The sequence below is a fragment of the Penicillium cataractarum genome, assembly GCF_028827025.1.
Source record: "Penicillium cataractarum strain IBT 29864 chromosome Unknown utg000005l, whole genome shotgun sequence".
Classification (NCBI taxonomy): Eukaryota; Fungi; Ascomycota; class Eurotiomycetes; order Eurotiales; family Aspergillaceae; genus Penicillium; species Penicillium cataractarum.
Window position 1 is genome coordinate 3376017 of NW_026622741.1, and position 22892 is coordinate 3398908.

At 50.9% G+C, this 22892-nt stretch overlaps 7 protein-coding genes across 7 annotated transcripts; 3 read left to right on the forward strand and 4 right to left on the reverse strand.

Annotated features, from left to right (window-relative positions):
* Positions 1–286: 286 nt before the first annotated feature.
* Positions 287–2927, reverse strand: spb1 (rRNA methyltransferase spb1; the record flags this gene model as incomplete). The annotated part of the gene is made up of 4 exons (XM_056699844.1): positions 287–840; positions 901–2644; positions 2707–2856; positions 2910–2927. The coding sequence occupies 4 exons, from the start codon at positions 2925–2927 to the stop codon at positions 287–289; spliced, it is 2466 nt and encodes an 821-aa protein (XP_056555257.1).
* A 343-nt stretch (positions 2928–3270) lies between these two features.
* N7496_006916 (uncharacterized protein) lies at positions 3271–6007 on the forward strand (the record flags this gene model as incomplete). Its single annotated transcript, XM_056699845.1, has 5 exons — positions 3271–3393; positions 3464–5353; positions 5407–5486; positions 5537–5686; positions 5749–6007. 5 exons carry the CDS (start codon positions 3271–3273, stop codon positions 6005–6007), a joined length of 2502 nt encoding a protein of 833 aa, XP_056555258.1.
* Positions 6008–6390: 383 nt separating this feature from the next.
* On the reverse strand, positions 6391–9182 carry N7496_006917 (uncharacterized protein; the record flags this gene model as incomplete). Its single annotated transcript, XM_056699846.1, has 10 exons — positions 6391–6440; positions 6512–7167; positions 7231–7490; positions 7551–7619; positions 7684–7722; positions 7776–8343; positions 8410–8611; positions 8669–8822; positions 8957–9002; positions 9079–9182. The coding sequence occupies 10 exons, from the start codon at positions 9180–9182 to the stop codon at positions 6391–6393; spliced, it is 2148 nt and encodes a 715-aa protein (XP_056555259.1).
* A 1147-nt stretch (positions 9183–10329) lies between these two features.
* Positions 10330–11874, reverse strand: irs4 (the record flags this gene model as incomplete). Its single annotated transcript, XM_056699847.1, has 1 exon — positions 10330–11874. The coding sequence occupies one exon, from the start codon at positions 11872–11874 to the stop codon at positions 10330–10332; it is 1545 nt and encodes a 514-aa protein (XP_056555260.1).
* An 828-nt stretch (positions 11875–12702) lies between these two features.
* On the forward strand, positions 12703–16171 carry N7496_006919 (uncharacterized protein; the record flags this gene model as incomplete). The annotated part of the gene is made up of 5 exons (XM_056699848.1): positions 12703–12971; positions 13051–14632; positions 14691–14954; positions 15011–15155; positions 15210–16171. The coding sequence occupies 5 exons, from the start codon at positions 12703–12705 to the stop codon at positions 16169–16171; spliced, it is 3222 nt and encodes a 1073-aa protein (XP_056555261.1).
* A 266-nt stretch (positions 16172–16437) lies between these two features.
* Positions 16438–19802, forward strand: N7496_006920 (DNA ligase (ATP) DNL4; the record flags this gene model as incomplete). The annotated part of the gene is made up of 6 exons (XM_056699849.1): positions 16438–16499; positions 16555–18665; positions 18722–18853; positions 18911–19043; positions 19104–19723; positions 19783–19802. 6 exons carry the CDS (start codon positions 16438–16440, stop codon positions 19800–19802), a joined length of 3078 nt encoding a protein of 1025 aa, XP_056555262.1.
* A 1235-nt stretch (positions 19803–21037) lies between these two features.
* On the reverse strand, positions 21038–22498 carry N7496_006921 (uncharacterized protein; the record flags this gene model as incomplete). Its single annotated transcript, XM_056699850.1, has 1 exon — positions 21038–22498. The coding sequence occupies one exon, from the start codon at positions 22496–22498 to the stop codon at positions 21038–21040; it is 1461 nt and encodes a 486-aa protein (XP_056555263.1).
* Between the last annotated feature and the right edge of the window lie 394 nt (positions 22499–22892).

Consider the following 22892-nt stretch of genomic DNA (forward strand, 5'->3'; position numbering starts at 1 on the left):
AAGAAGGAAAGAATTTCTAAAGGATTTTGCATCTATCTCCAAAATACTCAGACGTGAAGAACGTCAGATTTTTAATAGAGAAATATTTAACCCGCCCTTGCACGGTCAGCTGACTTCATCACCCACTGTATTGGTGAGTTGGTTAGTGACCGTGTCAAGCCTGGATGTCTACATTCCTAAACAGGTATTGCTTGCATTTTTCCAATACATTGCTATACTTCAACCCCTATGCACTCGGGTATCATCCAAAAATTTGGTCTAATCTATACACTATGAACAAATTAAATCACGACTTCTTCTTCGCCAGTCGCTTTTGCGCCCGGATATCCTTCTTCATACGCGAATCCACAATCTTGTACTTGCCCTTCACACCACGAGGACGACCAGAGATACCACGGTTGGCACCCCTGGCCACGACAAGCTTGACTTGCTGCTTGGGCTTCTTCTTGGTGGCCTTGCCCATCAGCTTCGAAATGGCCTGAGCCTTGTCACGCTCACTCAGAGCCTCGTCATCGGCCAATAGGGCAGACTTCTTGCGCAGCTTCTCCAGCTTCTGAGCGGCCTTGAACTTCTTACGGCCCTTGGCCTCCATCACCTTCTTGATAGGACGGGCGTTGATGGCGCGCAGCTTCTCCTTGATAGCGGCCGCCGCGGCCTTGGTAATGGGTCGTTGGATCTTGCTGTGCTTGCCCTCGTCATCGAGGAACCACTCTGGCAAACCGTCGACGTCACGGAAGGAATAGCGGTGCCAGCCATCGTCGACCACATCCTGGGACTTTTTCTCGCCGGAAGCCATCGCCTGCGCAAGGGCCATAGCCTCAGCAGTGATGATATCGATGTCTGTAACGTAATGTTAGAAACAGGGGTACATGCTTTTAAAACCTGCAGAGAGAGACTTACCCAGCTGGCCATTAGCCTTGCGTGGATCCTCGGGCTCCTCGATCTCCTCGTCGGAGTCAATCCATTCGGATTCTTGCTTCTTCTTGGGTTCCTTCTTGGGTTCCTTCTTGGGCTCCTTCTTGGTCTTGGACTTGGAGGTAGGGGCGGGAACATCTTCCTCTTCGATCTCACAATCTTCTTCCTCTAACTCTTCCTCATCTTCCTCCTCTTCCTCCTCGTCGTCATCATCATCTTCCTCCTCTGACTCTTCGTCCTCCTCCTCCTCCTCTCCTATGCCTTGGAAGAGATCCTGATCAAAGAACATAGAAGCATGGTTTGAGAGGCTGCCGGACTTGGGCACAGCATCCCCAGAGAGCTCCGCATCGGAGTCATCTTCTTCATCCTCCTCCTCCTCGTTGTCGCTCTTATTGTCCTCGGAGAAGCCCTCCCATTCGTCAGCCTCGTAATCCTTGCGAGCCTTCTTGGCGCGCAATTTCGAGTCCCTATCCTCCATGCGCTCTTGGTACATTTCGTACATGCCGTCGAGTTCACGTTCTAGACGGTCGCCGTCATCGTCGCTATCCTCATCTGATTCGGACTCATCCTCACTTTCGCTCTCAACGGGAACATTGCGGGCATTAACCACAGCATCTCTGGCACCCATTCGGTCCACGCGCTTGAGAGAGAAGGTGGAGTCTTCTCCTCCGGGTCCAATTTGCTCCATGCCGATATCCATCGGCGTGGTCATGTGCATCTGCAATCGGACAATCTCTTTGCGCTTCTTCTCGTTCTCCTTGCGTCGTTCTTTCTTGCTACGAGCGGTCTCCTTCTCGCGCATGCGCATGAGCTGTTCCTGGATCGCCAACTCCTCGTCCATCGGGGCGACCTCAGCCACTTCCTCACCCTCACCATCCTCCTGCTGCTTCTTCTTGACACTCAGGCCAAACTTCTCTCGCACCCTCAAACGCCATCGAAGCAAGTTGCGGAATTCTTTCTTACCGAGGATCTTGAGATCCTCACAGCAAGTTCGGATTTCGTCGGTAGTTTCCTCGAGTCGGTTCAATGTAGACATGGCAAGATCTCCTCCTATTGGCTGATCGAAGCTCAGTTTGTTGTAGCCACCCAAGATCGCAATGGGGTCGGTGGTATTGATGAACTCGGTGACCGGAATCTCCTTGTGCTGAGTGTAATCTCCCTCCTCGTAACCCTCACGCTTTCGCTTCTTCTTCTCTGGGTTGAAAACCTTGGCTTCGTGGTTGGGAGTCGCATCTTGCAATTCGGCGAAGACATGCTTGGGGTCAAGGAATTTCGGGTCGATGTGCTTGGGTGCCTTGAAGCCACGGCAGACGACGAAAATTTCGGCGGAAACGTTACGCGAGGAAGGAGGCTTGGTCGCCTCAACCGACTGGAACAGCTGTTTGAAAACCCACAGCAGAGGGTTGTAATCCTTAGAGCGGAAAACCTTGGTGACAAAGTTTCCGCCCTCACACAGGAACTCCGTAGCCAACTTCAACGACTGCAACACAAGCTCGGCCTGGGAGAAAGCATCCTGAACCCAAGCAGTACCAACGTTGGGCGCACCGTCGTGAAGAACGGTGTCTGCCTTCCAGTGTTTCAGATGCCCTCGAATCGTAGAACGACACTTCTCGGTGGTGATGTCGCTTTGGAAAGAGATGACTCGCGGAATAGGTTTGATGGGAGCAAGATCGACACCGATAATGATACTCTGTGCAGGCATGCATTCCGCAGCCACTTGACACCACGACTTTGATATTTGTTAGATATGAGGCCGCCTCCAATCAATTGAATCGAGCAGGAGACACTTACACCTGGTGCAGCACAAAGATCGATCAAGACCTTACTCTTCTCAAGGAATCCATACTTCTTGTTCAACTGGATCAACTTGAACGCAGCACGAGCACGGTAGCCCTTCTCCTTGGCCAGGCGATACCATTTATCCAAACGACCTTTTCCGTGCTAGGAGCCAATTAGTACAGATAGCCACCAAGACAAAACACGCTGGAACTCACCTTCTTCTGAATCGCCATTTTGAAACACGGGCGGTCTTCTCAAAGACCTGACTGCCCTAGAAACAAATTGGGGAAAAAGAACGTCGAGGGTTGTATACTTTTACCTCAGCGGCTGCTGGAGAAAAAAAAAAGTCGAACTTATCGCTCACCGCCTTCCAACCATCGGCGAGACCCTTTGGCCTGAAGATTCAGGCTACCAACTAGGCACCTGAACAACCTTAGGCCAACATGTGACGTGCGTGATATCAGACCCCCCGGTTCGTGGCGCTTTGTAGTAGCTTCCCAACAAAGATCTGCCTTTTAGATTTGTGATCCTTCTCTAGAGCGATACAGATTTCCTGATGATACTACCCCCGCCTTCATGATCGCCAAGGGATCTCGCAAGAGAGTGAAAGCCAGCCCCTCTGGCGCGGACTCACCGTCCCCCGCGTCCCCGAACAATGCTGGCCGAGACCGCTCAGACTCCCAGACACAAAGTCGTTCGGTATGTTGGAGCTGCTCAGGAAGCTGATGCCTCTATATCATATAGCTAATCAGATCTTTTCCCCTCATAGAGCTGGTATCCCGGATCATGGTCGGCTATCTCGCGTACGTCCAAGGCAGCTCCAGTTACCGAGGTTGCCCGTGAGAGCATATCGGTCGCGCAAAACGTAGCTTCCAGCGTCGTGAACTCATCGACCTCTCTTCTCGACACGCCCCGACAAAACCGCCATCCATCGATTCAGCTGACCAAGAAAGCCGGTGGATCGACCAGATCGCTCCCTGCGGACGTCACCACCACTCGAGTTAATATTGCATCGGATGGTTCAGCTTCTACGACAGCTTTGGATACCCTTGAGACGTCCGCAGCTGCAGAACCAACAGTGGATACGGACACATTGGAAACGACTACTTTGAAGCCTCTGGAGAAATCAGTGGAAGGGCAAGAACCGAACGTTGAGAACGTTGGAACCGAGCCTAATAACACCCAACAAGAGACCCAAGCGCCAGCCGAGCCGCCCAGCGGATGGTTTTCATGGATATATAAGTCAGGACCTGCAGAAAAGGACAAGTCGACCGGCGCAGAATTTGCAGGAGAGGCAGAGAGATCCGCTGAGAACGAACCTTCCAAGCAGGCCGAACCCCATCCAATCGCGGCCGATACCAGGGGAGAACAAGCACAACAAGAACCCGAGCAGCAGGAGACAGCAGTGCAGGGCGGAGAGACAATTGAAACTACTTCGAAGGCTCAGAAAAGGTCGTGGCTGCAGATGTGGTACGGGTCGGGTCCATCCAATAATAAGCAAGAGGAACAGGTCGCAACGGAGCCGACCCTGTCACCACGGGGAGATAATACTATTACACCAAAGGATCAAGACTTGAATATGGCACCGCAGGATCCTTCAGAACGGTCAGGAGAGGTGCCCCCTACTTCGGAAACACCTATCCCTGGAACAACGAAGTCCTCGGGATGGTCCTTCTGGTCCAAAGATACTTCCAAGGATGCCACGTCAGACAAACCTCAAGAGGTTAAAGCAGTGGAAGCGACAGTGACGGCAGATACACCAGTACAGCCAACTTCACTAGAACCACCCGCCGAAACTAATATCAATATTACCAAGAAGGGAAGCTTGAAAGTCAAACCTTCCAAAGATACCCGCGGGAGCGTGTCCGCCGTCGTCGAGGCTCCACCGGCTCCCACGCCACCAGTTGAGCCGAAACCGGTCGATGCTGCATCAAAACAGTTACAAAGAATCCTACCGAACCAAGTCCTTCCCAAATTCGAAGACACATTTGCAATGGAGGAGTCACCGTCGTTGTTGCAGAGCCTCGGCAGGTTACTGCATTACACCAAAGGCCCGGAGCATAACCACGTGGCCCGAATTAAAGAGCCACCCCGCATCAAACGAGCCCTGGCCATCGGTGTCCATGGGTATTTCCCTGCCCCGTTGATACGAAGTGTGCTTGGACAGCCCACGGGTACCTCTATCCGATTCTCGAACATGGCGGCGGAGGCCATTCGAAAATACACGGCAGATCATGGCTATACCTGTGATATAGGAAAGATCGCGCTGGAAGGCGAAGGCCGTATTGCAGAGAGAGTCGACCTGTTGTGGAAGCTCCTTCTGAACTGGATGGAAGAGATTCGAAAGGCCGATTTCATCCTGGTGGCTTGTCACAGTCAAGGCGTACCAGTTTCGATAATGTTGGTTGCGAAGCTGATTTCCTTTGGTTGTGTGAATGCTTCTCGTGTGGGAGTCTGTGCTATGGCCGGTGTGAACATGGGTCCATTTTCTTCTTATCGTTCACGGTGGATCAGTGGATCTGCTGGAGAACTGTTCGACTTTGAATTACCTTTCAGCAAGGTCTCCAAAGAATACGAGACTGCTCTGAAGCGCGCTCTTGATTTTGGCGTCCGCATTTCTTATATTGGGAGCATTGACGATCAACTCGTCTCTTTAGAGGTACGTTTGCCGTATATGCTGTTGCTGAAGTCTTAACTAACCATTGGTGGTAGTCATCCTTATTTTCTACAGTAGCGCATCCATACATCTACCGCTCCGTTTTTGTAGATGGGAGGGTGCACGCTCCAAGCTTGTAGGCATTATCCTCAACATCCCCGTTATTCTAGCACTAACATCTTTTAGCCTCTCCCACCTTGTTGGATTTGCTCTTAAATTACGCAACCTCGGCATCCCAGATCACGGCCTGATCCGTGAACTGAGCAGTCCATTGGCTGGCAGTCTGTACACAGGCGAAGGACATTCCCGCCTGTACGACGACGAAGCAGTTTACTAGTATGTGTTCAACACGTGTCCCCTACAAATTTCACGATACCAATACTAATCTCTATCTTTAGCATGGCTATTCAATTCGCTCTAGAAACATCCTCCGTCCCAGATGCTAAATTGAGCATCAAACGATCCAGCCCTGCCGTTTCCCCGAACCCATATATTTTGCCCTTCGCCATGCGCGGTCTCCTCGAAGAGGAATACGTCAGGCGCGAGCTGCACGAAGAAACCATGGAACTACTGCGCCAGTTCGATGACTGGAAACCATCAAGTAAGGTCCTGAAGGATGTCAAGTTCCGGCTCGAGGGTATCCGGTCGAAGCTGTAGCATGGCGTACATAGAAATCCTTTTGCTATCTTTCTGAGCGGAATCATGGATATAGGGTTGTTTTCCTTTCCGGTTTTAGCGGTTCTTTTTCTTCCAAATTTAGCGGCATTTTAGAGGAAATATACAGTTCCCTCTGCTTTATTCCCCCCAGTCAATCTTTTTTTTCTTTCTGTATAGGTAGTTAGGTTCGAGTTTTGACAATCTGCACACGGGTTGTTTTATTATGGTTGTTTCGAGCTAGATATATGTATCATAAAAGAGAACCTTAGAATAAGAGAAATTGCGTCGTGTACAAGAAAAGTCTTTCTCGGAGCCGTAAGTAGTGGAGAGGGGGAAGTAAGTCCTTCGCAGAAAATGCAACGAATGAAAGAAAGCGGAATCCGTTAAACAGATGCAGAAGGGAACGCCGTTTGATATGCACCCTGAATTTCGTCTGTGGAGTCGTTAGTATGATGGCAATTTAGGAGGTCAAGACGAGAAGGGGAAGGGGTTTGGAATACTGACCTCGCATCCCATCCAACGCCTCAAAAGCAAACGAATAATTTGACACAGCCGCAATAATCCGCTCCAGTCCCTGCCTCAGATCTTCTACGAGCTGTTCTGTTGAATCACTCATGAGCTCACTCTCCACGTCCGGCGAGAGTTGCTTCGCCACGCGGGCCTTGTAGAAGATCATGAACATCGCGTAACTGCTTTGCATGAGACAACATGCGAAGGAAGGCATCGTTCGAGGCAGGGGCTGCCCCGATTGATGCTGTTGCTGCTGTCCGCTCTCGGATAGGGGTTGGGGATAGGGCAGTGCCTCGAACATGCGGGAGATAGTGAGTGCGGATCGTAGACATATCTTTGCTGAGTGTTGTGGGCTGTATGGGAATCCGGATGCGAATGGGTATTGTTGGTATTGGGGAATGTAGGGGTGAATGTCGGATGAGGTTGAGGAGTCGGAGGGTGTCATGTATTCAGTTGATGAGGCGCGTTGGAAGTGGTCGAGATTGCTGCATGAGCAGGAGACATTATTTATTCCTGATGCTTGGACGGCGGGCTTTGTGGGTGGGTCTGTTAATGTGTTGCCCGGGTTTGCAGCTGTCAAGTCGCAGTGTCGTTTGATGAAGATGGGTATGTCGGAGAAGGCTCGGAATCTATGGGTTTTGATTTGTGCACTAGAGAAGACTCAGCTATGGTTCTTCTTGCCTGTCTTAGGGGGAATCGAAGATGGTGCATACCTGGACAATTTAATCCGGGAGATTCGCCGTATACTCTGAGCAGTTATCGTTTCACGGCGATCGCCAAAGTCAGGCTCGTGAGAGACCATTGGAAGCACATCTGTCTGCGCAAGTACAGAGTTTGTCCAAGAATCGAGTTGCTGCATTCGTTCAAATATGTAATGCAGACCCGTTTGGGACGTGAGACTCTTGTTAAGATCGGAGATGAATTGAGTGGCGGAAATCAAGACTTGTTGTGCTTGGATTAGGATGGACCAGCCCTGTACAGCAGTTAGCGGGCTGATCGATAGTAAGGCATATCAGTCAGGTGGAGAACAAACCTCGGCATCTGACTCGAAACGTGGGTATGGGGTCGTAAATTGTGGGTCATTGATGACTATCGTCGGGGGCTGTCACTGAATCAGAAGTTGCTCTTTGAAGACAGTGTACCCAAGCCTCAGATATTGTACTCACAGTGGTGCTCACAATGGAGCCTTGAATGACGCAATAATACTATTGGAATATGAGCAATAACGAAGGAATAAGACAGAAGTAAGGGAATTTACCGTCATCCACCAAGCTCTACGCCGAGCTTCGGAGTATTCATCATTGTCCATGCAGCAATGAAGCGACTTATCCAGAGCAAGAGCCAATGCTTGACCAGCCCGATATCTCATCTTGAGAAGATTCCCTCTTTGAGAATACTCATATACCGAAAGAATCAGCAGAGCTAGAAGGGTCTCGAGATCCTCAGGAGTCATAGGATGAAGCCTCTCTCGATTGACCGAAGGTCGCGCACTTGACAATGCTTGACCGGGATCAGTGGAGGACAGTTCTAGATCACACTCAGTCTCAATGATCGAATTTGCTAGTTGCGCAAATGTATGCGAGTACGTCCTTCGCTGAAGAACGGATGCAGGTGAAGAAGGTTCCGGGTCATCAGGATGTGGGATTAGGGCCAGAATTGCTGATATTGCCAGGCTCAACGGCGAGCGGGGCCTATACATCATGAGAGGCTCTGATGATGGCCCCGGGGAGACAGGACAATGCAATGGTCGGTCCTGGAACTGGGGTGATGCCCGAGGCGGCAAGATGGGGAAATAAGAATGGATGAAATCATAATAGGCGTTCAAACTGGTGGGTGCGTGTTAGGATTTCCCTTGGAGAATTGTAAGTAAAAGGGAGTAGTATACAACTTACATTTCTGGTTCACTCCCGTAGGTTCTCACCAGACATGACGTTGTACTCATGGGGGACGGCATAGCCTCCAGATGAACATGAGACGGACTTCCATCTCCACCATAGAAGCCCTGGAATAGAGAGCCCACCTGTGGGAAATCCAGATGCCGCAATCCAGCGCCCGGTAGAGACAGCACGTCGATTTGACTGAACATCCCCGGCGCTATGGCATTGTTAGTAACATGGACACGTGCGCGATCACTAGGCAAGCTATTCGTACGCTCATCGAATTCCACAGCGGGATCCACAGCATACTGTGCATCTTCATGCGGCGCCTCTTCTTCTTCTGGAGAGGGCGAGGCCTTTTGCTTCTTCTTGCGAGGCCCACCCCGCTTGCTGGGTAGGTATGAGCATTTTCGGCCTTTGGCGACACACTAAACGATGGGTTAGTTAGGTACTTCGATTCGCCGGGATCTGTGCGAGCCACAAGCTCCACCGCGAGGAATCAACGTCCCCCAGAAAAGAGAGAATAAGCTGGGGAAACGAAAAGAAATGCCAAGGCACATACATTGGAACAGGGTTCCTGTCCGCCACAACGTGTTCTGGAGGCGCGACTAGGGAAGGACAGTTAGCACAAAATCCTCGACTAAGCGCCGGCGATGGCCAACACGGAGGGCATTGAGGCTGTACCAAGGCAAACAAGCTACTTTGACGGGCGGTTTGGCGAATTTCTTGCGAACCGGCCGAGGCGCCGTCGAGACAAGCCCGCAATCGTTCTGAAAAGCGTCGACCATGGCGAATCACACAGCCGGGATGGCATGGGGCGATACTCCGCTAACTCCCCCCGCCAGGCCCTCTTTGTCGGGATCTTGGGACTGGCTGCTTTCCTCTTTTTGTCTTTTTGTTTGCGACGGGGGAGGGGCTGGCGCCTTGTTTCTTTGATAGCTTGTTCGTTGGATTTAGCCCGGATGACACAGAAGAATCCCAAGAGAGAGAAAATGAAGAAGAGCCCTGATATAGAAGCGGTGCGCTGATTGCTCGATCGTTCGTGATCCAAATCCCGAGCCGTGGAGATTCGGGATTTGCTTCGCGGTACGGCGACACCTCTAATTTGTCACTGCGAGTGTTCTGTTCAGGCGTCTCGTGTCGCTAGGGATAGAACCGGACATGGCGGATATGACGGATTCGAGGAATCTATCAAGTTCAGTCTGGCATGTCATGTTTTTAATTTTTTTTTTCTGTTTTTCTTCTAGACGTCTCTTTGGTCGGGAAGAAGTTCCTGTCATGTCACGTGGTGGGCCTGGTCCGCCGAATTTCTTAAAAAAAAACAAAAACAACAAAGTCCCTAACCTCAAAAGTATGCAGTGGGGATTTAGTTTCGTACATCAAACCCTGGCCTTGGATCTTTCTCATGCACATCGATCGAACTAGAAGATTGGTATCTTTGTCCATTGTTGGGCAGCTTGGAGAGTGGAGCCCTCGACGAGGGGATCAAGGGATGACGACTAACTTGCTACTTAGTACTTCTCTAACTATATACGGATCAATTTGCAGAACTATGGAGCTCCGTAGGGCCGAATTATATCCCAATTGGGAAGCGCAGAACTAACTTTGCCCCCAGGAGTATACCACTCCACCCCGGATATGATACGAGTACAGGATATGAATGGTGAAAAAATAGTTTTAAAGATAACCAACCTGCGTTCAACAGGTTCGTCAGATTCATCAGCCCATCCCGAGAGCCCCACTGCGGACCTGCGCATCAGGGTTCTCTATCATCTATAGTACTGTAGTAACTAAAACAGAAAGTCCAAGTACAGGGCTCCGTACCAAATGTACTATGCATAATCGCGCACAACGTACACAGCACATGGAGATCCATACGTGATTCAACAATATGTACTCATCATATCCACACTCTTCAAGTCTCGGTCGATCCTTTCAGCCCTTGGACCCAACGGACGAAAGCTTAATGCCTGTCACATAGCGCACGCTGTCCCATACGTTGTCGGGAACCTTGACGGGCAGTTTGTGACCTTTCAGCTGCTGATCGATCAACCACATTCCAACGACAAATTCTTCTTTCGTCAGAAGGCCGATCTGCTGGCTATCCACCAGATCCCATACCTGTGCTAACATCGCCGGTGGCAGGCGGCTGCGGGACCAAATCTCTCGCACCACCAGGTTCAACACCATTTCTGATGCGTGCGGCCCTTTCTCGGACCCATTCGGCCCACGCCCGGGTATCCCTCGGTCAGGAGAAATCAACAATCCCCGATTGGATGCCCAAACGCCTTCATAGCGTTTGCGCTCTTTCTCCGTGACTTCACGCTTCCACCGCTTGCGATCACCTTCGTGATGTTTGTGGGGGTGTTTATGGAGCAGGTTCACCTTGTGGCGGCGGTGGGCTTCGGCTTCCTCGGCCTTCGGCATGCCGCGTAGCGTCATCGGCATACCCTTGGGTGGACTCGGTGTCCGTGATAGATCGCTCTTGGGGGAATGTGCAAATTGTAATATAGACCGGGATCGCGCTCGTCGCCGTGAAGGGGGAGGAGGTGGGGCTAGCTTCGTCGCGGGAGATGCTCGTGCGGATGCCAGGGAAGATGCGACAATCGCGTCCGAGAGGGCTTCCTCGTCCATAGCACCCGGCTCATTCGGCGTGCTGGAGCTGCTATTATGTGACAGACCTGATACTGAAGCCATACTAGGTGTGGAAGGGCGTAGGAGCGGGGTGCCGGTGAGGACTGGGTTTCGCATGGACGCCGCCCTTGAGGGAGTAGTCCGCGGTGGGAGTCTCGGTTTGGTATCATCGAGGGAGATTATGGTCATTCGAGAACTGAGGGAGGGATGCGGGCTGGTCGCTGGGACGCGGACACTTGCTGCGCGCGATGGGAGAGACGGGGGGTTTTCGTAGGATTCAGATTCCAATTCGGGCTCCGAAATAGCCAGATCATCTCGAAGCATAGTATCCACGGGATTTTCTTGTGTGGTACGACTGGGTCGAATGGGGATGGGCGAGCGTAGCTCTCGTCGTTCGTCGGCTGCTTGGGATTGCATTCTGCTTGCGCTCCGCGCAGCACTGACCTTGGCTGCAGCGGCGGCCGCCGCTGCTTCCTGTACCCTCGAGGGGGACCTCTCGACGGCGAGACGCGCTGCGATATGGCCTGGCGACACGGATGGCGGCGGAGTTCGTCCCCTTGACACGGCTCTCGGCGGAGGAAGGGTGTTGTTGCCCGTGAACAGCCCAATCTTGTCCCTCACGGAGCCCACCTCGGGCCCATTCTCAGAGTCCATTTCGAGGCGACGTTCGGCATACCGATTCAGAGTGCTGGCTACTGCAGCTCTGGCTGCGGCAGATGGTGGTGAGGCCACATGGGATGATGATTTGGAAGAGTTGAAGGCGATAGTGGCACCCTGTAACGCGGAATTATTTCGGGAGGCCGGGGAAGCCAACCGCGGGTTGGCGGCGGCGATCTCGCCGTTCATTGCCCCGTCGTCCGATCCAGCTCGAGCAAGGCAGGAAAAGAGGGAGATAAAAACAAAGTGGATTAGGGGGAGTGATCTCTCTGGGTTGCACTGCAGCTGGAGAGTCTGAGAAAGGCAAAGATGACGCTGACCAAAGGCCCAAAGGCCCACTTTCGAGGCCGACCGTGCACGGCACTTTTTTCAGCTTCAGCTGCACGCCGGAAGCAGGGACCAAGTTATAAGTAGTCATACGATATATGAATACATACCGGGACAGTAAGAAAGAAAATAGCTTGGAAGATGATTGGTGGTGATTTGAGTCAAGAGAGAGGCAAGTATAAGACACGTGCTAAATGCTAAGTGCTACCTAACGTTCCAGTGATCCTAGTCAGGTCGACCTATGTATCTCAACTATACTGAGGGAGATGTATTAAGATTAGCGAGTATATCATTCAGTAATAGAGGCGTTCAGTAATAGACTAGACTAATAAAATAATGCATCTGATACTATAACTAACGTAGCTAGTTATTCATTCCATTATGACAATGTCTTCCCCAGATTCAAACCCGCCAAATTTAACCGAGTCGGCCCGTTTAAATCTCCCTCCAGAGCCAATCGCATCTCCGCATCTCCGCAACGAGTCCAAAGTGGATGAATCCCCCGGTCAATTTATCCCCGAACCCCCTCTCTCTCCAATTGGCAATGGACATTCTACATTTTTCAATTTATAGTCTTGGAACCCCCCAGAACCCCCCAACCCCCCGGCTTTTCCCCTCTTTTGCTTCGCATGAACTCCTCGTCGTCTCGGAAATGCCGCATCTTGTTTGGATGCACCCCCTGGAGCCGTCATGCTCTCGGAGACTGAGACTGACCATGCGGATGCCGGCGATCTCACAGCCGACGTAAACTCCCCCAGAGACTCGGTGGATCGCGAGCAAGGCCCAAATCATCATGCCAGTGGAGACCGAGTGGAACAGGGTGCAGGTGCTGGCCAGGTTCAATGCGCCGTTTGTAGCAGCACTTTTCGACGTCCGGAACATTTAAAACGCCATTTGCGCAGTCACACAAAGGAAAAACCTTTCGAATGCGGGCAGTGTGGTCGCCATTTTTCCAGGACGTAGGTGACTTTCTAATTCGTGCGCCGAGTGGTCGCAAAAAAGACCGGGATATGCTGACATGGGCAATTATGGATATAGCGACACTCTCCATCGGCATGAGTTGAGTCACCATACCCCCGGAGGTGAGGGAGGCAAGGACCGCCCGCATCGCATCACCGTCAAGACTTTCAGGGCTTGCTTTAGCTGCGCAACAGCCCGAGTTCGATGTAGCGGGGGCATGCCGTGCGGGCGCTGCGATACTCGCTCGCTCGAATGTCAATATCCGACGGAACGGCGGTCTAAAGCAAGACTCCGCAATGGAAGTTTCAAAGGGCCGTCAACTCTGGAGACGCTAGAAGCAGATCCTCAGTCGCCTCAGATCTCGTCGCCTCGGCCGAGTGGAAATATTGTGGCGCCCCATGTGAACAACGATATTCCATCTCATCAACTTGGGCAATTTTCGATCAATGGAATGATCGATACTCCGGCATCGCCCAAGACATCAATACACCCTTTCCCAAACCCCGCAGACCATCCCTCGGGAAATAAATCATCGGATGGGCGGGGCTCCGTCGCAGGCCCTTCCAATCCTCAACTCTATACGCCATCTGCCAACCCGGCTGCCGACGCCGCCACCTTACCACCGGGTGTGTATCCTAGCGGAGAGTATAACTCAGGATATGGCGAACTTCAAACTCCTGGAATGCTTCCTGTGGGCACCACGGCTAATCTCGTACCCGGATTGAGGGAGGTTGATGCTGGGATGACAGGCCCGGGAGTTGACATGGACATAGACATGACTGGAAACCCGGAGATGGGATTGGGGTTTGACCCCTCAATCTTCGATCAGTCAATGTTATCTACCATCAATTGGCTGCCAAATGAGTTCTTTGCCGGCCCATCAAGCGACCAACCCCAATCCGCGAGGGTTCCACAGCAATTTACCCCAGGCACCTTCCCGGAGAGCTACGCGGCGCGATTCACCTGGCAACCGTCGGTGATCAACGCTGACAATATAAGCTCCTCGGTCCCTGAAAACAATACTCATACTCCTTCCGGACCTCTTTCTCTAGGTACCGACATGGGAAGTCCTAGGCGATACTCTCATGTCGGCAGCGAGTCATCACCGCACGCCGAATCAGTTGATTCTGGAAAGCGTTCAGCAGACTTCTATGTCGATGGCGGTGGCGCCAGGCTTCCCAGGTACAGGAAAAAACAAACCCCCTGGTCTAATTCTTCAACAGACCTACCAGCTACCACGGGGCAAGCATTTCGCGAAAACAGCCCACGTCGATTCGGCTTTCCCGGTATGCAAGAAGTTCAGATGGATAATATCTCAGGGGAAGTGTTGCATTCAATTCGACCTATCGAAGCCACGACTTATGACGAAATCTATCGCAATTTTCTTTTGCTCTGCCGAAATGACAATCCGTTCTTCGAGATGTTCGAGACGGAAAACTTCCCAAGACCAGAAGAATGTAACCGATACATTGCCTGCTACTTCGACACATTCCAGGCTGTGTATCCCATCTTTCATATTCCGACCTTTGATGTGAATCAATGCCACTGGATTTTAGCTTTGGCCATTCTAGCAATCGGATGTCATTGCTCCAATATCCATGATGCCGATCAATCCACAGCCGCCTTTCACGAGATGCTTCGACGGGCCATACACATTGAGGTAACTATATTTCCCTCCAACAAACTCTCTATTGGAAATTGCAACTAACGGTTTACAGAAAGGAAAGCGCCATGCCGGACCCCTTCCTCTGGGTCTACTTCAGGCTATACTGCTCAACTGTATTGGGCTGCTCCATAGCGGCATTGAAAAAGACAAGCTATCCGCATTGAGCGCTTTCAAAGAACTTGTGAGTCTTGTGGCAGAGAAGAAACTGCTGGCTGCCTCGAAACCATTGAGGGAGTCAAACAGAATCTCGGGGGAAGTTTTATGGCAAAAATGGATCGATGATGAGACTCGGAAACGAACCGGCTACTGTGTTTGGGTAAGCTTTACCTGGAAGATATTGAAATTGGAATTACGCTGATCATTGGCTTGAAGCTCGTGGACTGCACGCTTGCTTATTATCTCGACGAGAAACCGCTCCTATCCTTGGATGACGGACAAGCCGCGTTGCCCGCTCATGAAAAACTTTGGCAGTTGAACTCGATGGAAGATTGGAAGCAGCTGTGGGATCAGTCTAGCGGTATGTTCTATCTAATCTCTATCATCGAACTAGGTCAATTGCTGATTTTCATAGTGAGCGAATCCCTCTATGATTCTGTGCATATCCTGTACATCGAGAAGAGACTTGTCTCTGGTATTGGTGAATTCAGCCACATCCTTCTCATCCACGCCTTGTATCATCGGATGTGGGAAGTGGGCGACTACTTCCGCCGACCTCTATCATTTTGGAATCCAACTGCCAAAAAGCAGTCTCGGGAGACTGCAATACCTACGGGGTCCGTTTGGCTCCCTGGAATCCCATCATATTCTAAGTGGCGCAACAGCGCCTGTGATTGCTTGGACATCCTCCACTGGACCGCAAATAGCACCATTGCCAAAGCTGCCGGACTGGAACATCCCACCGTTTTACATCTCCACGCTGCTCGACTTGTTTTGCTGGCACCCTTCCGGGAGATTCGATCGCTTGCGACATCTCTCGTGACGGACAAGCTCCGATGGAGCAAAAGACATCAAGCCATTGAATGGCAGTATATCTGGCGCTGGATCAAGCATGATCAATACAAAGCTCGGCTGTCGATTATTCATGCTGGAGTGACCCTCTGGCACGTCAGAAGGTACTCCACGAACGCATTTCACGAACCGATCGCCGCATTCCTTGCAGTCTTGACTCTTTGGGCCTACGGGTCCTGTCACGCTCATGCGCCCCAAGATTCAAGTCCGCACACTCAAACGTCTCGAAATGAGCCCCTACAGGAGCCAAGCTTTATTCATTTAGATCGACCATGTGACGATGAGCTAGTTCAGCTCTTCGTTCGTGAAGGCCACTCTATGAGAGGCAATGTGACGGGCGTGGGAGATATATGCGCGCCCGAGGGCCCCGAGAGAATTCTTCGAGTTGGCTGTGAAATTCTTTCTGGATTGAGTGCGTGGGGTCAGTCGAAGAGATATATCTCTATCCTGACTCGTCTAGCTGATCTTGTGTCACGGGGTCCGGAAGGGGAGCAGAGCCGCATTGGAAACACGGACGGGTGCTGAAGAACTTGTTTTGCTTTTTTTGACATAATTCTCGAAATACCCCTTGATAAATATAAATGTACAATAGTTTCCAATTCATTCTTATGCGCTTTTTAATTTCTCTGCTTGTAACGCAAAAGCAATGTAGTTTATAGCCAGTACTGCACACAGTACAGTTAGGGTGATGTCACACACGTGCGCGCGGAGCTCTTTATCTTATCGCGGAGCTGCCTAAAATCATCCGGGGAACTTTCACCTCTCTTCAACTGTTTACATCTATGTACATCATGGATTCCGACGAGATTGTACCAGATAATACCCAGATTGAGGAGGAGGATTTGGATGAGAAGTGCTTGCCTACTTGATGCTCTCAGCTAAGCTCTACTAACCGCTCAAAACGACAGGTATCCGAATCGGCCCCATAACAGCGCCCCAACACTCCCATTCCATGATCTGTATCTGGACCTTTTCGACCCTCTGAGTGATATCAGAAAGAAGCCAAAGGTTTCTAGCTTAGCTAGACGAAAGGCTGGACCGCATGGGAAGGGTACAACGAGCTTGAATCCGTATGAGCTCCGGCGCGATATCATCGCTCGGTTCATTTCGCGATGGCGCAAGGAAGTGGGGGACGACATTTACCCTGCTTTCCGGTTGATTCTCCCCGACAAGGATAGAGATCGACCAATGTACGGCATGAAAGAGAAGGTTATTGGAAAGATGCTCGTCAAGATTATGAAGATCAACAAGGAATCGGAGGATGCTTCCAACCTGCTGAATTGGAAGCTCCCTGGAGTATCTGCAGCGCGAATGGCGGGCGACTTTGCTGGACGCTGCTACGATGTCATTTCAAAGCGACCGATGCGAACCGAGCCGGGCGATATGTCGATTGAGGAGGTCAACAAGAAATTGGACGATCTCTCGGCTGCGTCGAAGGAGGACCAGCAGGTGCCTATTCTGGCAGAGTTCTACCGGCGCATGAACCCGGATGAACTGACGTGGCTCATTCGAATCATTCTCCGACAAATGAAGGTCGGCGCTACGGAGCGTACGCTCTTCAACGTCTGGCACCCAGATGCCGAGAACCTGTACAGCATTTCCAGTAGCCTGCGCCGGGTCTGCTGGGAGCTACACGACCCGAATATCCGACTCGAGGCGGAGGATCGTGGTATCGGGCTTATGCAGTGTTTCCAGCCTCAGTTGGCACAGTTCCAGATGCATTCGTTCGAGAAGATGATTTCGCGAATGCGGCCAACAGAGGAAGATCCCGTCTTCTGGATTGAGGAGAAGATGGATGGAGAGCGCATGCAGCTCCACATGGCTCCTGATGACTCAATTCCAGGTGGTCGCAGGTTCCGTTTCTGGTCTCGGAAAGCCAAGGAATACACATATCTTTATGGAAATGGGATTTACGACGAGAAAGGAGCCTTGACAAGACACCTCGAGAACGCATTTACGGATGGTGTCCAGAGCCTCATTCTTGATGGCGAGATGGTGACATGGGATCCAAAGCAAGATGCCCCTGTTCCATTCGGTACATTGAAGACGGCCGCTCTGGCGGAACAGCGCAATCCCTTCTCCGATGGACCGAGGCCTCTATTTCGTGTTTTTGACCTTCTCTATCTCAATGGGACCGATCTCACCAGGTACACCCTTCGTGACCGTCGCAATGCCCTGGAGAAGGTAGTAATTCCTGTTCATCGCCGCTTTGAGATCCTTGAATATCATGAAGCTACTACTGTAGCAGATATTGAGAAATGTCTGCGAACAGTTGTAGCCGAGGCATCAGAAGGTTTAGTATTGAAGAACCCTCGCTCGCCTTACCGGTTGAACGAGCGCCACGATGACTGGATGAAAGTCAAGCCAGAATATATGACCGAGTTCGGTGAATCCCTCGACCTAGTGGTCATCGGTGGATACTATGGCTCTGGTCATCGAGGAGGTAACCTAGCAAGCTTTCTGTGCGGTCTTCGTGTCGACGACCAGAACGCTTCACAGGGTGCAGACCCCATGAAGTGCTGGTCATTCTGTAAAGTTGGCGGCGGGTTTACTGCCGCTGACTACCAGGAAGTGCGCCACCATACAGATGGCAAGTGGAACGAATGGGACCCCAAGAAGCCCCCTACTACCCTCGTTGAGCTTGCGGGAGGAGACGCCCAATATGAAAGACCGGACATGTGGATCAAGCCGTCAGACTCGGTCGTGCTTTGTGTCAAGGCAGCTTCCGTATCTGTGAGTGATCAGTTCCGCATGGGATTGACACTCCGCTTTCCACGCTTCAAGAAGCTGCGCAAAGACAAGAATTGGAAGAGTGCCTTGTCAATCCAGGAATTCTTGGACCTCAAGTCGAATGCAGAACAGGAACACCGCGAGAAGGAGTTCTCTGTAGACAATTCCCGGAAGCAGAAGCGTCCGAAGAAGGCTGTGAAGAAACCTTTGACTATCGCTGGATACGATGAGAAAGAGAACGTACAATACTTTGGACCTTCAGGTCATATCTTTGATCATCTCAACTTCTGTTCGTCTGTCGTGCCATCTCGTGGACAATTTCATTTGCTAACAGCGTCGATATAGTTGTCATGACGGAATCGACCATTCCAGAGAAGAAGACGAAAGCAGAGCTTGAGCAACTTGTCAAGGCCAACGGTGGCAAGATCTATCAGACAAATACTGCCGTTGAAGACACGATTTGTATCGCTGATCGCAGTAAGTGTCGCCGACCGATAACGCATCTGAAAACCAGACCATACTAATCCTATGCAGGAACTGTCAAGGTGGCATCGGTGCAGAAGAGTGGGCAAACTAACATTATTCGCCCATCGTGGCTGACTGACTGCGTCAAACAAAATGAGAAAGATGCTGGCCTTCCAGACCTACTATTGCCTTTCGAGCCAAGGTAAGTCTTGACGATCATCCAAGCTCCGAGGACAAGGCTGATATTGGTGAACTGCTACAGACACATGTTTTTCACTATGGAAGATCAAGATGAAGATATCAAGCTGAATGTCGACCAATTCAAGGATAGCTACGCTCGCGACACGACGGTTGATGAACTTAAAGAAGTATGTCTCATTTGGAGCTCCCCTCTGCCTCTACAACCCGCTAACTCTCCCCGGCAGATTCTCGAGCAAATGCAGAAAACAGAGGAACAAACACGCAGACCCCTTGATCCCCACTCAATCCACAAAATCGAGGCTCATGTCCAAGACAAGATCAACTCAGGCTATACCGCACCATGTGGATGGCTCTTCCGCGGTCTAACATTCTTCTTCCCTTCGAGCCACCCAGCCAACGGCGATGGAAGCAGTGATTCAGATTCCTCAATCTCTAAGATGGGAGATATCCGTCTCACTCTTGCACGTAACACGGCACAGTTTGGAGGAGCTAGTACCGCCACTTCGCTGAAGAATGCCAGTGTCACTCATGTCATTGTCGATACGGAGAATACCTCCTCAGCGGAGATTAGCTCGTTGAGAAAGACTTTGGCTGCGGGTTCGCGGAAGAAGATACCTCATCTTGTGAGCTTGGATTGGATCGAGGAGAGTTGGAAGCATGGGACGTTGTTGGATGAAGAGCGTAAGTTTTTCTCATACTTTACACGACATCGGGCATGTTGCTAACTCTGAATCTACCAGGATTCCAGGTACTGAGGTGATATGCTAGGAGCCTGTCAAATATTGCTAGTCTGCAGTGTAGTGGATTACCTCGGTTCCCATAAGTATGAATGTTTAGGTAGAAGGATACAATGAATGCAGTCCCTAAGCGACGAGGGAACCTTTCAATACTCCATAAAACACTCGAGTATCTACTCAGATTGGTAAATTACCACGTGGTACCTTACCAGTGCTAAATAGACATTGGGTAGTTGAAGTAGACATATACCTAACCTCTTCCAATCCATTGACAATCTCACCTAAGCGGCCCCTATTACCAGGTGAAACATACTGCGTGGCTATTTAATAAGCTATCTAAGAATATCTTCCAAGACACCTCTTAAACGAGGTAAAACTAAAACTGTTCCGTGTATATCTGTTTCGTATCTGAATTCAGATCTCTAAAACTTCTTTGTAAGGCCTCATCGTGTCAGAATAATAGTCCAATAGCATAGATAACCGATTCATCGTACCCAGATTATACACACACCTAGTACGGAACAAAACTAAGATACGTCAGAAAGACAAATGAGACAAAAATGAGAGACCAGACAGATCCAGAGCAGTGTATGACTTATTACCAAATGGCATCGTCATCCATAGGAGCTTCATAGGAAACGATTTCCAAATCCCATCACTAGAACGCCTCGATCTCACGATCAAGCTAGATCATATTCATATTCATTTCTTTCACTAAACCATGGCACTTAATGATTTTAATACGCCACAAAGAATAAACAAAACCAAGGGGGTAAGCGAATAGCTCATGCGGAGATTAAGGCTGACCGATGGAGGCCGGGGGGGGGGGGGGGGTGATCTCATGGATTGTGGGGGATGATGATATCACGATGCAGCGGGGGGCCGGACTAGGGCGGCTCGAGAGCGAACAAAGTATTACCATTACCAGACTAAGAGAGTAATTAAGAATGGAATGTTTTTTAAATGTTTTTGTGATTTGATTTGGATATATCATAAAGAAATCTGGGGTTTCTTAGAAAAATAGCAAGGCTCAAGGGCCGTCAAAGATTTCAAAAAAGGGGGTATGTCACAAGAAAAGAGAAAGGAAATGGTGTCAGCCTGACACTTGTATCCGGATCCAACGCCGCGCTGGTGTAAAAAAAAAAAAAAAGAGAGAAAAATGCCAAGTGTATGTACAGAGAGCCTGACAGAGGCGGCGCCCGGCGCTGCCTGTTGGGCGTCTCTAAGGGTTATGGTTGTTGTCCGAAGTGGTGACAGTTCAAGCCGAGATGCCTACCCACCGGGCTGGCACGGCGTTATCGTCGCCATCTTCGTAGTCCCCAGACAAGCGGTAGGGATTGCTCTTGCGAGGTGGGAGCATGATGCGCGCCCGTGTGGGAATGTCCTCGCGAAGCTTGCCACTGCGACGCATGTTCATTTCAAGAACAACCATACGAAGGAAATCGCAGTTCTCGCGGGGTTCACGCTGACGTGACATCGGTGGGACCTCCGGATCGAACGTATGATACTGATCACGGTTCTTGGGTGCAACGACATGGAAATGGCTGCGCCGGTTGCCTCGGCCTCGAGAACGACGATAGGTTTGCATTTGAATAGAGACAGCACAGGTACTATTTGGGTCGGACTTGTCGTGAGGATGGTCGTGATAGACGCACATCTCGGCAGGAGAGATAGGGGTGGGGTTTAAGTACCGTCGCAGAGCTGGAGATGGCGGCTCTTGCATGGGCGGTGGACGGCGGTCATCGGTCATTTCCGGAGTGATGGTGAACAAAGACCGTGTAAGGAAGTCTTCTGGTTGGACAGACGGCGTCGTAAAGGTTGAAACCGACTGCGCGGCAGATTTGATGGCTCGTAGAGACGCTGTAAGATTCGACTTGAAGGAAGATCTCAAACTAGGGAATGATCGAGAGGATGCAGTGCGCTTTGACGAAACTGTATCATTCACAATCGGTTCATGATGACTCTCAAACACCACAATCTCACAGTCATCCATATTTGTTTCAAGTAGAGGGTGATCAAGACCGCAGTCTTCGGCAGGGGAATATCGCAACGGCCGTCTCTCGGAGGGACTCTTGTGGCTGCCGGGTGTTGGCGGTTGAGGTGAGCTAAGAGGAGAGCCCATATCGGGCTCCAAAGATGGCATCGAGTCGCTTGATACGGAGCGCACAGAGAACGGGGATTCCATCTCCGACTCGGCGCCGGTTGAATACTTCTCGTTCTCTTCATCCGGTGGGCTCAACAAGATGTCCAAAGGTGAGTTGCCCGTCCCATCCATCAGGTAATCTTCCTTGGACTTGAGTCCTTCCTGCATCATCCGGCTAAACTCTTCCACATGGTTTCCTCGCGGGAGTTTCCGAGGCCTCCGGGTGGACCACGACCGGTGTGGCACAGGAATTGCCGTTGCATCCAACATGGAGGCAACTGACGGCGGTAAAGGACGGTCATTGGAAGAGGAGGAGGAGGATCTGCGAGACGAGGCCGACGGTTTGGAAGGGGTACGGATTCGCGCTTCTCGGTGCACCGGGGTACGTGAGCCACGTTTTGGTGGGATTACTACCGGGGTGGTCATGGTCGAACCGGTCATCTCCACATGTTTGGTAGGAAGACGGCCGGGGCGATCAAAGGCTAAAGAGGAAGGGCGGTCTTTCAGGCCATAAGGCTGCATCGCTTTCTGCTGGGGTGGCGCGGAGGTAAAGAGAAACGCTCTCGGGACCATCATCTTAACGGGTCATGCCAGTCTGGTATTTTCCTGCGTAGCCTTGGCCGGAGGAGGCACTCTGGTCGAGTGTCTGGGCGAGATACATGAGTAGGAGGAATGATTCTTAGGGTGTCTCCCGGCGTTAATGTCGGGAGATATACCAGTAGCCGAAGTGAGTGGGCTGGTATTGGTGGGAGGGACGGGTATGTGTGTGTATAAGCAAGTGGGCGAGGTATGTGTCGACAGGAGTGGTGAGTATGAAAGGATTGGGAGTAGAGATGGCGAGGGAAAGTCGGAAAAGAGGACTCGAAGGGAGTGAAGGGTAGTGGTTGTAGGAGAAAAGGGAAGGTTGAAGCAGGGAAGGGAGGGAAAGATAAGAAAGTGGTGATCTCAGCGGATGACGGGATGATAAGAG